This window comes from Pituophis catenifer, unplaced genomic scaffold, assembly GCF_029215685.1.
Source record: "Pituophis catenifer annectens isolate HBS135680 unplaced genomic scaffold, rPitCat1.0.hap2 SCAF_3, whole genome shotgun sequence".
Classification (NCBI taxonomy): Eukaryota; Metazoa; Chordata; class Lepidosauria; order Squamata; family Colubridae; genus Pituophis; species Pituophis catenifer.
Window position 1 is genome coordinate 195,945,199 of NW_027256883.1, and position 14,021 is coordinate 195,959,219.

Consider the following 14,021-nt stretch of genomic DNA (forward strand, 5'->3'; position numbering starts at 1 on the left):
AAGCAGGCAAAATACGGCTTCACTCGGCTAGTGCCTAGTTAGGGCTGAAAAAAAGCTTCAAAAAAGCTACATTCGGAGTGTAAGACGCACCCAAATTTTCAGCCTCTTTTGGGGGGGGGGAAGGTGCGTTTTATACTCTGAAAAATACAGTAATGTAATGTAATGTAATAAAATAAATAAAATAAAATAAAATAATATAAAATATAAAATAAATAAAATAAAATAAAATATAAAATAAGTAAAATAAAATATAAAATAAATAAAATAAAATAATATAAAATAAAATATAAAATAATAAAATAAATAATATAAAATAATAAAATAAATAATATAAAATAATAAAATAAATAAAATAAAATAAACCCCATGATATAAGCAATAAGGCTGCTGCCAAACACAATCCCATAATCGTGGGGCCCTGATTGAGAATTCCTTCTTCAAGGTAACCATCTATAGCACAGTCTATGGGAAAATATAGAGGAGTAAAGTCACCCACAGCAGCCTGTTAAATCACTTGGGAAGAAGCAACATCTTTATTAATTTTCCATTAATAGGCATATAGACATTAACAACATCTACTGACTATGCAAAAGAACACCCAAAAGAGAACAAAAAGACTCCAGCACTTCTCCACCAGCAATCAGCACCCAGATCAGCATAGATTAACTCCAAGATTAACATCAGACCAACAATCAAGTAAACAATACCCCGATCAAGAAAACTGCCAAAGAAGCCAACAACAAACAGCCCAACCAAAGGATCTCTAAAGCCAACCCCACCATCACTGACCAGGCAAGCAAATAGAGTATAAACTAACAGCAAACGGCACTCCTTACAAGCACTGATGATGTTACCTAGTTTGGGTAACATCTGCAAGCACAGAGAGCACCCAGAACTCCTCAATTAATTTAGCTTGATGGATCACCTTGGACAATACTGATTCAATGAAACTTGCATGAACATCATAATGCAGATGCCCATCTACCTTTGAATATTCACCTGTTTGAAAGACAAATGTACTTTCTGTCTCTGTTAACCTATATTGGTTAGAAAGGATCGGTTCCAAGCATTTTGTTTTCTTTCTAAAATAGTCCAGGGGTGCTCCTGAACCATTTCATAATAATTACGGGACTGATTTTGAAGAGACTGAAACTCAAAGATGTAATATCTATTTTGCAAGAGGAGAAGGTCTCCAGTTTAAAGTCTGCCCAGAAAAATGTCTGAGACTTGGGAGGCCTGCTGTCAATCATAGTGCTGAGTCAGATAAACCATATGAATTTCCTGCTTGGTTTTCATTGCCAGATTTTGCATGGCAGCGGTAAATTTTCAATGAAGATCAAATGGGTATATGAGTTTTATGTTGCTTTGTCGGGTGGAGAATTTTTGTTTTCAAAAAATGTTTTGTAAGTGGTTTAAAACTCTTCCAGGAAAAAGTTCAATAAATTGTGCAAAGAAGGCAGCCATAAGAATCAATGCATATGCTTCATAATCCACCAGTTATCCATTTAATTAGGGGGGGGGAATGCAGTTTTTCTCTTGGCATCTGCCATTCTAGCATGCTGAATATCCATGTAGAGAGACAAATTTGCAAAGGAAAGTTTGGTAGAGTTGCTATGGGACAAATCTAATTTATGCCCATTTTACTGAGTGAGAAGATTACAGAAATTGTATTTATCAAGAATAAACTCCGAGCATTACCCATTCAGGTATCTTCTAGTTTCAGAACCAGCATAATTAAAGGACACCCAATTCATAGAAGTCAAGTCTATAGAGTTAAAGGTAGAAATTGCTACCCCACAATAATGGGAAATTATGAAGGACTGGGAAATAGTTAAAACACAGAAAAGAAGTTAGCAATGGCCAAAAAAATTGACAAGAAAGAAAGGAAGGAAGGAAAGAAAGAAAGAAAGAAGGAAGGAAGGAAGGAAGGAAGGAAGGAAGGAAGGAAGGAAGGAAGGAAGGAAGAAAGAAAGAAAAGTCTCAGAACAAAAAAGGATAAAGACTCAATCTTCTTTGGGAGAGTGGAAAACAGAAAATACTATTCGCACCTAGTTCTTTTAACATTTATTGCAATGATCCTTTGCCTTATTTAAAGCAATGTACAGACATGCAGTAAATTACAGATCCTATTTGCAATTTTCTGACGCTTTCCCATTACTATTATTTTCTCTATTATTTATTGCAAAGTGCCAATATGGCAATTTAACCTGAATACTGAGGTTTTACTACCTAAAATAATGATAAACAAGGCAGAGTTCAGCTAATTGTTCTAAGAAAATCTTGATAAATGTACTATTATGCCCCTTCATTTTTTTCTGCTTTTGAAATATGTTTAGGAACAATAAATATAAAAACTTTTGTAATATCATTTTTCTTTCCCTCCCTCTCTTTCTCTCTTTTTCTTTCTGTCTCTCTCTCTTCCCCTTCTCTTTCTCTCTCTTTCCCTCCTTCCTTCCCTCCCTCTCTCTCTCTCTCTCTCTCCCCTTCTCTCTCCCTTTCCCCCTCTCTCTTTCTGTCTCCCTTCCTCTTTCCCTCTCTCTCCCACTCTTTCCCTCCCTCTGCCTCTGTTTCTCTCTCTCTCTCTTCCCCCCGTTTCCCTCCATCTCTTTCCCTCTCTTTCCCTCCTTCTCTCTCTTTCTCTCTTCTCCTCTCCATCTCTCTCTCACACACACAAAGAGGAGGACAAAAACAGAATTACTGCACTTATTATTTTTTTAAGCCAAACTTGTTAGGAACCTGTCTATCTGTAAGCATATAACCTAATGAACATATTCTGAAATCATGCTCCCAAAGTCATCCAGGATCAATTCTCATGAGCATTTTTAAGCAGATCCAAAATCACAAAGGGGAACCAATCCAAATTTATTAGGAAATAACTCTTCCTTTCAGTGATCAAAGGTCAACAAATTGCTTCATTCAAACTCTTAATACATGAAAGCTTTCTTCAGGAGAATGAGTAACAAGAGAAGGTTCATGTCTCCAAGAACTTATCAGTTTTAAACCTGAAGTTCTAAATAATAGCTTTTGTTCAGTTTTGCACGATTCAGAATTTTATTTAGTTCTGAAGTGAAATATTGACCAAGAATAGGAGGCACAATAAACTTTATAAATTTGTTCTTTTTTGATGTTTACATTTCCAACATAGCGGGGAGGTATTTGGAAACATCTTTGCCAATCTGGCAGGTGGGAGATGCCACCTATAAAACATTTTATACATATTTTCTTTATAGGGTACAGACATTGTTAGTTTGTAATTTATATTCCATAATTTCTCCCATTTATCTAATTTAATATTGTATCCAAAATTTTTCGCCCAAATTATCATATTTCCTTTAACTACTTCTTCTTCCAATTTATATCTTAATAAATATAGATTTTTTTTTATCAATTTATCCTCTGTTCCATGCAGAATTTTATCTAATTCATATGTTCCCTTTTGAAATCCAAATTGTGCCAAATCTGTCTTGTATCTAGATTTTATTTGCATATAGGGCCACCAATCAATGTCTGTACCCAATTCTTTCAATTCCTGTCTTGTTCTTATTTCCCTTTGATTATCCAACAGATCTTTGTAAGTTTTCATTTTACCAATATCTAAAGCAATTGGGTAAATTTGTGCCTCCATAGTGGTGGTCCTGCCATAAGGCAAAACAATTTTAGCAAATAATTAAAACACAAATAGAAGAAATTATAAATCAACAAATAGAAATGAGGCCAGAAACTTTCTTACTGGGAATAATTACCGGGCCATATGAAAAAGAAATAAGATATTTAATTATTCACATAATTACAGCAGCACGAATAGTTTTCGTCCAAAACTGGAAAAACGATGACATACCATCAGAAGACAAGGTGATTAGAAAAATTATGGAGTGTGCGGAAATGGATAAGCTCACAAAGGAGATACAAGAAAAAGATGAAACAGAATACTACTTAGTCTGGGAGAAATGGTATAAATGGTTGGAGGAGAAAGGGGGAAAAAAGCGGGGGGGACAAAAGAAAACTAAACAATGGTTAAATTAGGTGGAGGAATATGGAAACAAATGGGAAGATATAAATTCTGGAAAGGAAACTAGGTAACTGTTTATGTTAAATGTAAATAAAATATTTAGATTAAGAGAATATATTATAATGGTATATATATGATATACTAGAAATATATGTATAAAAGATATATTAAGATAAGAAAGAGAAAATGTATAAATATGGATTACTGATGCAAAGATGTTGAAAAGAAGATGTAAATATCTGTGTTTGTTTATTTGTTTTTTGTTTGTTTTTTAAAAAACTGTTTAATAAAAATTATTTTAAATTTTTTTAAAAAAATAAACTTTATAAATTTGTCGCAAAAACTCATAATCATCTTCTTCAGAGCACTATTTATTCATATGGAGAAGGCAAAATAAACCTACTCTTTTTAAAACAACTCTGAAAAAGTTACTTACAATATTTGTTTGCTTACAATGACCCCATAATTAGCATTGTAAGGGTAGACATTTCATTACCATTTTCCTATTTTTCCCCTAAGTGAAAATATCTGAATTCCTAGTAAAAAAATAAGATGCTTTCAACAGATTGTATATACCTCTACAAATATTTTTTTTACAAAAACAAAAAACAAGCAACTGCATCCTTAATAAAATATTTAGTGGAATAGTTTTAAATTTGGGAGGTGTAGGATGGGCACCATGAACGTAATAATACCTCTATGAATAGATATGTTAGGTTTAATATGTCTATTTTGAGCTGAAACCCTTCCAGATGCTCCACCTCTAAGGCAGACAATTTCAATTCTAGCCATTCCAGTGGTAAAATCACATTGCCAGCTACACATCCAAGAATCTCAATAACCTTCAAGGTGATTAAAAATTAAAAAAAAAAAAAACCAGTAAAAATGTTGCTCTTAGCAACAAAAAGTTATTTTGTCATTCAATATGCTTCAAAAGAATTTTACAAAAACAGAATCCATACTTATGGTCCATATTGCTTTTAAAAACCTGAATATTAGTATCTTATTTTATCCAATGTATTCATTTGCTTGGTCCATCAAGTCAATCTTTATGATAGTCAAAGACCAGCATAAGGGGAATGGGGTACAAAAAACAATTAAAAAACCAAAAAAACCCTCCCCAAAATTAAATTATATAAAAAGCTAAAAATGTTAAAATATATATTTTAAAAACTCCAAAAAGAGGGGTAAAAACAATAAATAGACATAGAAAACATGCCAATATATCTAAAGCAAATAATATAATAAATCTAATAAAAAAATACTTTATAATAATGGTTTGAGTGGTGTTAAAATTAATTTGTGGCACAAATCATATCCTGATGTATTTTAAATGTGCTTAGACAATTGCAGTTAAACAGTAAAACTGTGCTTTCCATTAAAACAGATAACAAATTTATTAGGTTTGTACTATTATTAAGTCAAGGAATTTGATCCAAAGGCAAACATATTTAGAGAATTTTAAAAAGAGCAGACTTTTTAAATACGGTAGTTTTAAGCCAAAATCCCAGCTTTCAAAATACAATGTAAAATTCTGTCCCAAAATAAATAATGCGATAAAGGAGAATCTTGGAGATTTTAATTTATTAATCTTTGCCTGATCCTCATCTCAACAAGTACATCTTTGATAGCCAGAAGTCACTAGCAATGAATAACATAGCAATTATCTTCAAAACAGAACTCCTGGTTTGGGATACTCCAATGAGAGTCAGAATTTGAAATCAAGACTTGAAATTAATTTATGATTTCTGCCTTGTGTGGTGAAGTTTAATTCCATTATAATGTTATACTTTTTCACATTAATAATTTTAAAGTATTGAAGCTCTTTTTTTATTGGCAGAAGAAACCAATTTGAAGAAACCATAGGGAGTATGGACCAGCAGAGCTGTGTATATGAATAATATGCCAAGATACTCTATAATTTTAGATTATTGTATTGTGCAAATGCAGCCACTTGTGTTCTCCAAACTACAGGTTTGCACCCTAAGAAAGAAGAAGTCAAACGGATGTCTTTCAAAGGTCAATCTGGGGAGAAAATAACATTTTATAAAACATATATTGCTTACCATCATCCAAATAAGCTTGGTCAAGATTCTGTTCCTGTTTTACAGTGACTCCAGCTGATACCACTTCCTTCTGATCATTTACTGGTGGTCCATTTTTGGCTGTTCTCTGCTGCTGAATCACAGTAGGATAAGAATTTGGGCTTAACCTTTGTGCTTGGTTGACTTGAGGTTGATGGGGCCTCACTCCGCTGGATGTGAAATTTTCACTACACATTATATGCTGAAACTCTTGATGGCTTTCACATCTCATCTGATGATTGGCTGTGGGAGAGCAATGAATCACTGGAGAAGATGGCTGATTGGCTGGGGAATGATGGAGCATTGCTGAACTCTGGCTAGGGGATCCTGTGTGCACAAGCACTGACCTATGAACATCTGGGATGGGCACCTGGGCACCCATCAAGTTGGACTGCTGGTAGCCCAGGTGGCTTGGACTGAGACTCTTGCTTCTTTGATATATTATAGCTCCTGGGTTTTGTGAAGGATACTGAGATTCGGGAGAAGAGAGATTTGAATGCAATTGCTGGCAAGAAGCCATTGTAGCCACAAGACAGGAAGGAGACTCCGAGGCCATTGTATGATGTGAATAATAAGGCTGTGTTACTGTTCTCAGACCACTGTGTACTGTATTGCAGATTAAACTTGGATCATAGTCATCAATGGGCTCTGTTTTTATGGAAGGCACTGGAACAAAGCATATAAAGGATATCAGTTTTAAAAGAACTGCTAATAGACAGTCAAAGAGAGGAATGACTCTGACACTGTAATTCCCCACCACCAGTTTTCAGCTTGTTCAGTTTTCAGATATTACTCACTTATCTACTGGCAGATTCAAGACTTACTGTACATCCACAATTTGAACTTTCATATCACCTTCTATTGCCTTGTCCTCAAATACTTTTTGGTGGACTCAGTTTATGTGTTCAGCTACAAGGGGTAATATCACTTGACCCTGGAGTTGCAAAAGCAGAAATCTACTCCATCATACTAGGATTGAGTTAAAGTGGGTTCTTTCCATCCAGTCCACGCAGTTTCCAATTGCACAGTCAGCACTACATTGGTTCCCTGTGACAGGCCATGGGTGGCATATGATGATATCACATCTTGCGGTGGCAAATGACCTCACCTAGCATTTTCATGTAAATGATAAAGTGGAAAGGAAAGAGACTGAAGCTCTGAAGCATGTCCTATCTCAGGGACCTAGAGTCCAGTCTCCGTCCCACAACAATAGCAACTCAGATCTCCCTCATTATGCACATAATGACAATTAGCTGAACATGGTACTTAATTCCACCAAGCCAAGCAACACAAAATATTGCTTACAGTATATGGTTCTGTCTATTAAAGTCAGCATCAAGTGATGCAATATGTTAATATTATGGAACTGAATGATCTCTGTGTATGTAAACAACAAACTGACTGCTGCCAGAAAAATTACTAATGTATCAATAATGTGTATCCTGATTAGAGGTCTATGCTAGGCCAATTAGAGCCTTGATAGTACAGTGGTTTACGCACTCTGTTATTAACACAGCTGCCTGCAATTTACTGCTGGTTCGAATCTCTCCAAGGCTCAAGGTTGACTCAGCCTTCCATCCTTTCTAAAGTAGGTGAAATGAGGACCCAGTTTGTGGGGGCAATAAGCTGACTTTTTATAAATATACAAAAGTATGAAGGCTATTGCTTAACGCATTGTAAGCCGCCCTGAGTCTCCGGAGAAGGGTGGCATATAAATCAAATTAAAAAAAAAAAAATTAAGTCACATTTCCCCCCCAGCATCTGAAGGCCGTGGCTACCTGGATGAGGAAAAAGTAGTTTATAAGGCACAACTCAAGAAAGATCCAAACCAGGTGGTTTTTAGGGACTCTAGATATGGAGATTGTAATTTTTTAAATTCTGGATGGGTTTAGCATCCTCAAACATAGCAGGTGTGCATCTGGAACTTGTGGCTCCTACTTGAAGGGAAGCTGGTAACTCTGGCCAAGAAGATCATGTTCATTGGTTGTTTTGTTTTTAATCCTGTTAACTGCCTAGAGTCACAATTTGCTAAGGATGTCCATATAAATGACATGTGCAACTAAATAAAGATGCTTTGAGGAACAGCAAGATGGAAAACTAATGATCAACCTGAGCGAAATGACTGCACAAATTGCTCCTCAAAATGGGAAACTTACAAACAATCCTTGAGATTAGAAAATCCCAGGGTTCTTCTCTTAGTATTCAACTCAACCTAATCTAAAAAGATTCCACCTAGTTTTGAAAGTAATGTCCTCTTTGAGTTGAACTCAACTGCTGATGCTTCATGATATCTATTCATTTTTCGGAACACTCTTGTCATCTTTCAAGGCAGTTCTAAATTTTTCTGCTCTACAACCATGGTATTCCCTGTGATTTCCCATCCAAGTGCTATACTGTATTGCCCTTGGGTATATTGTATTGCTATTCAGTTGCCATAGCCAATAGTTCTGTGTTCCTACAAATGTTTGTGCTACAAGTCCCTTTCCATAAAAAAAAAAATTACCTGGATGGTAGGTAAAATGCTGTGGCTGACTTTTTTTCCGTTTCCCATTGATAACATAGAAATTCACCTTAACGGGGACACGAATGTGCTTGTTCCGATATTCTGGAATCTCTACAAAGAGCATGTTCTGAAAACAACAACAACAACAACAACTAACTTTGGGGACAATATAGTATAAAAATGTCAGTAATTCAATATTAAAAGACATACATATCTAATCTGCAAAAATCCAGATGATCAACAGATGGCAGGAAATGCGTTTTCTGTATCTATTTTCTGCTATGTAGTGGTTGTCTAGATTTTGCAGCTCAAATATGGTAGGCCTAATTTCTGCAATCAGTGAGAGATTATTGGGCTATAATCTTTTAAATACAGATAGTCTTTGATTTATGACTACAACTGGGACCAGCTGTTAAGTAAATCCGGCTTCCCCTATTATCTTTGCTTGACACAAGCCCCTGGAAAGGTTAAAAATGGCAATCATGTGACCCTTGAACATTACAACCATAATAAAAACATGTAGGTTTCCATGCCCCCAAATTTGGATCATGTGACACTGTGACGGTCATAAGTGCAAGGACCGATCGTAAGTCACTTTTATCAGCACTGTCATAACTTTGAATAGTTATTAAATTAATAGTCGTATGTGTGTACCTTTATAAGCAACCCCCCTTAAACCGTTGACCTGACATACAGTATCTGAAGTTTCAACCTTAGAGAAATTAATTTTAATATTATTTATATTATTAGTTTTAATATTTCCTTTATTTATAAGAATCTCATCCACAACACATGAGTACAAGAATAGATTCTTGTTCACTATGGCCAATGTTGAATATGACCTATACTTGAATATTATTCACCTGCCTAGAACCCTGACTGTATTTCAGACATCAATACATTAGAGAGGGTCCAGAGATATTTTACTAGAAGAATACTCAAATCTTCTGCTCGAAATAAAATTTCCTATCCCATCAGGCTTGAAATTTTAGGTCTGGATAGCCTCAAACTACGGTGTCTATGTTCTGACCTATGCTTAGTTCATAAGATTATTTACCAAAACGTTCTAAATGAGTACTTTAATTTCAACCATAATAACACAAGGACTATCAATAGATTCAAACTCAATGTAATTCGCTCTAATCTTGATTGTAGGAAATATGACTTCTGCAATAGAGTAGTAAATGTCTGGAACACTCTACCTGATCCTGTTATTAGTCTCTCTAATCCTCATACCTTTTACCTTACACTGTCTACCGTGGACTTTACATAGTTCTTAAGAGGTCCCTAAGGGGGCGTGCATAAGCGCACCAGCGTGCCTACCATCCCTGTCCTACTGTCCCCATTTATATGTAAACATTATATGTGTTTATGGCTATGTTTTGCCTATTTATATCCTTTTATTTGTGCCAATTTTTTTAATGTGTCCATGTCTATGTCTATACTGTTACTTGTTTCCTTGTACTTATTGACAAATAAATAAATAAGTTACAGAAGCACTAGTAAATAATGTTAGGCATTACAGGAGAACATAATTTACAAACCATTCTTTTTCATACAAAGAGGAAGATTGTGTTTCTGTGGCTAACAATAGAGTGAACTTACAGATTGGCTCTTGTCTTTGTCCACTGTGGCCTCCATCTCCCAAATCTGCTGCCCATCTGAAAAAAAAATTAAGTCATCCATGAAAATTGTTCCAGAATGTATGGAAGACAGATGTAGATAAAGTCATTAGGAATGCACCTATTTTTATATTATAGTGTTCAAAGTACTTTTTTTGCATATGTTGTCCTAAACCATTCTTAAAGATACATAGTAATTATTATTATTACAGTTCATTGCACAGTCACGCAGATGTTCAGAATGGATTTGGCATTTTAATCTACCTACTGACTCCATCCTAAGCACCTGGGATAGGCACATGTTGATGTTTGATGACGTAGGAGGTATTGTCACAGGATGTAAGCTATTCTGACTAAAGCTGCCTTTTGCAATTGACTGATGGTGAATTTGTCAATGCCAATGGTGTTCAAGTGATGCTCCAGTTTATTATTGCATATTGCACATGGAAAGATAAGGTTGAATGAATCGCTTCCCTCCCCCCCCCACAGGAGCAGTTCCCAAATTTATTGTAGAGATGAAGTTCAAATTAGAAATGTCAAGAATCTGACTACAGTCGGTCATGTAAAAGGCAACTCTTAACATACCACGTTAAAATTCACTAATGTAGAACTTAAATTCAGCTACAGAACTGAGGGTATATAGATATACTGTAGGTGTGTCTAAATACATGCAGAAGATTTCAGAAAGCACAGGGCTAATTTTGTTTATAGGATTTCAATGCTATTAATTTCTCACCCTAAGCAATTCTATTATATTACCTAGGTTTAGTAAAACTAGAAGCCTTTCAATGTTCATTATTTCTGCCCAATATTGAAAATGTTTCCAGGTGGAGATGCTTCTACTGTACTATCTAAGGATGAACAATTGTTGGCTACACAATCTTTCCCAGTGTGAGACCCATACCATATCTTGATCTGTGGTAGTTGGCACAGAGGAGGGGGGAAAAATCTGATAAGCATCCTGCCCCAAGCAGCCATTAACAAAGTTAAAACTTGTTATGATGTTCCCACAAACGCTAGCTTCTTCCTTGAACTAAAACTTTCCTAGTTCCTCCAAACTTTCCTTGCAACTCAAAAGACCTTATATGAGTTCCTTTCCTTCCTCTCTACTTTGTCAGCATATTACAGGCATTGTAAAAAATTACACAAATCTTTCACTAGTACATGAAACACACTTTCACATCCTTGATGCTGAATGGGAGTTTTGGTGGTGGGGGAAATTGCCTCTTCCATAATTGGTTCTACCAATGCTGCTAACAAAATTTGATGCTTTTAATTTCATAATTACTGTTATGGCACCAATCCTGGGGTCTTTCTTAATGATGGCTACAATTTGGCGATTTCTTTCAAATGTTTTGCATATCAGATAGAAAAAAAACCCACTGTGATCTGGTGATTGCAAAGTAATTTGAACGTAGGCAAAATAATCAAACAACCTATGTTGATAATGTAAACATTATTCTCAACCACCAACCAAAAAGGAATTGTTTTAGACTTATCTTTACTGCACACTGAAGTATGACTGATAATATCATATTCTATGGACAATAATTTAAATTAAATTAAAGCAATAAGATTCAGGAACCGAAACAGCAAAAATTCTTGGAACAGTTTAAAAACTAGTTTTACTAGTTTTAAACTTGCTAGTTTAAAAATTAGCAAGACATTATATTTTTTGTTTTGCTGCAAACAATGAAGACTGCAAAGCATTTATAGCATTTGATAAGGATACACAAAAGAAATATATTTGCCATAATATTAGACTTAATAGCTTAGCAAAGACCAAGATTCTGCTTTAATTTAAACTAGCAACCTTACTGAAGAGGTGATTATTTTCTAGCAACAATCTAAAATTAAACCAATGACTTTATCTAAAAACACTTTACTCTAAAGTTGTTTTTCTCACAAAAGGATGCTATCAAAATGTACTTGTTTACATTCACAGAACTTATTTACAGAACTTATTTCTGACTAAACATGTATAGGATGCTAGAATGTTAAATGTACGATTTGAACTGCTACTGTTTTTTTTAAAAAAATAAAATTATTAGAAGCTACACATTATAAAATAGTTATGTTGGAGCTGAAAGCAGTGGTACAGTTCAAAATAACTTTCCCTCCTGTAGCTGTTAGTTCTGTTTACAGCATCCATTCCAGAACTAATAACTGCAACTACAGAAAATATTCATAAGGGTAATATTGGAAGAAAATAAAATTTAAAAACAGAAAAGAATAAATAGAAATAGAATAAAAATAGAATAACAGAGTTGAAGGGACCTTGGAGGTATTCTAGTCCAACCCCCTGCCCAGGCAGGAAACCTTACACCACTTCAGACAAATGGTTATCCAACATCTTCTTAGAAATTTCCAGTGTTGGAGCATTCAGAACTTCTGCAGGCAAGTTGTTCCACTTATTAATTGTTCTAACTGTCAGGAAATTTCTTCTTAGTTCTAAGTTGCTTCTCTCCTTGATTAGTTTCCACCCATTGCTTCTTGTCCTGTCCTCAGGTGCTTTGGAGAATAGTTTGACTCCCTCTTCTTTGTGGCAACCCCTGAGATATTGGAACACTGCTATCATGTCTCCCCTAGTCCTTCTTTTAAACTAGACATACCCAGTTCCTGCAACCATTCTTCATATGTTTTAGCCTCCAGTCCCCTAATCATCTTTGTTGTTCTTCTCTGCACTCTTTCTAGCTCAGGGTTCAACTGTGGATTTCTTGATGCTCCCTGAGATTGGTTCTTTGCTTGCAGATGTTTTTTTTTTTTTTTTTAATTTGATTTATATGCCGCCCTTCTCCGGAGACTCAGGGCGGCTTACAGTGCGTTAAGCAATAGCCTTCATACTTTTGTATATTTATACAAAGTCAGCTTATTGCCCCCACAAACTGGGTCCTCATTTAACCTACCTTAGAAAGGATGGAAGGCTGAGTCAACCTTGAGCCTTGGCGAGATTCGAACCAGCAGTAAATTGCAGGCAGCTGTGTTAATAACAGGGTGCTTTAAACCACTGTAGTACCAAGGCTCTTTCATTACCTGATTAGGTCACATCATCAGTGCTTGTGACAATGCGGAAAAGAGACAATGCAAAAGCTAAGAAGGAAACAAAAAGACTAGAACTCATCCTCTCCAGCACACTGCATTTAGATAAGTGGGGATTAACATGAGAAAATCAATCACGCAGAAAGCAATACCCGAATCAAGGAACTACTGAGAAAACCATAACCCCCACCAATAGTGGCAGGGTAAGCTAATGTATATAAACAGAGAGAAAACCCCACTCACTAGCAAACAATGAAACATCTGCAAGCAAACAATCAAGCTCAGAGAGTACCATAGACTCTGCAAAATAAGATTTCATGATGTACAACCTAATTTCCCCACCATCTTACATTTTAGCATTGTGTTTAGTTTGCTTTTTGATGCTGGTGACAGGTGCCATCCACTGAGCAACTTCTCAATCAATTGAATGCATACCAGTGTGCAAACTGCCTTAGTGGTAGAATTCATTTTTTTTTTACTACGGGTTCTGTGGGCATGGCTTGGTGGGCATGGCAGAGGAAGGATATTGCAAAATCTCCATTTCCACTCTACTCCAGGGGAAGGATACTGCAAAATCCCCATTCCCTCCCCACTCCTGGGGATGGATATTGCAAAATCTCCATTCCCACCCTACTCTGGGGCCAGTCAGAGGTGGTATTTGCCGGTTCTCCGAACTACTCAAAATTTCCGCTACTGGTTCTCCAGAACCTGCTGAATAGCACCTCTGAACTGCCCCCATACTGATAATACTGTATATTTGAATA

At 35.7% G+C, this 14,021-nt stretch overlaps 1 protein-coding gene across 1 annotated transcript in view; it reads right to left on the bottom strand.

Annotated features, from left to right (window-relative positions):
- NFATC2 (nuclear factor of activated T cells 2) overlaps positions 1–14,021 on the bottom strand; it is a 180,650-nt gene that overhangs the window by 65,967 nt on the left and 100,662 nt on the right. The window contains exons 7-9 of the mRNA XM_070940048.1: positions 10,202–10,257; positions 8,597–8,723; positions 6,076–6,759 (exon numbers count right to left, since the gene is read on the bottom strand). Of these exons, the coding sequence (XP_070796149.1) occupies positions 6,076–6,759; positions 8,597–8,723; positions 10,202–10,257 (867 nt within the window). The remainder of the gene's footprint in view (positions 1–6,075; positions 6,760–8,596; positions 8,724–10,201; positions 10,258–14,021) is intronic.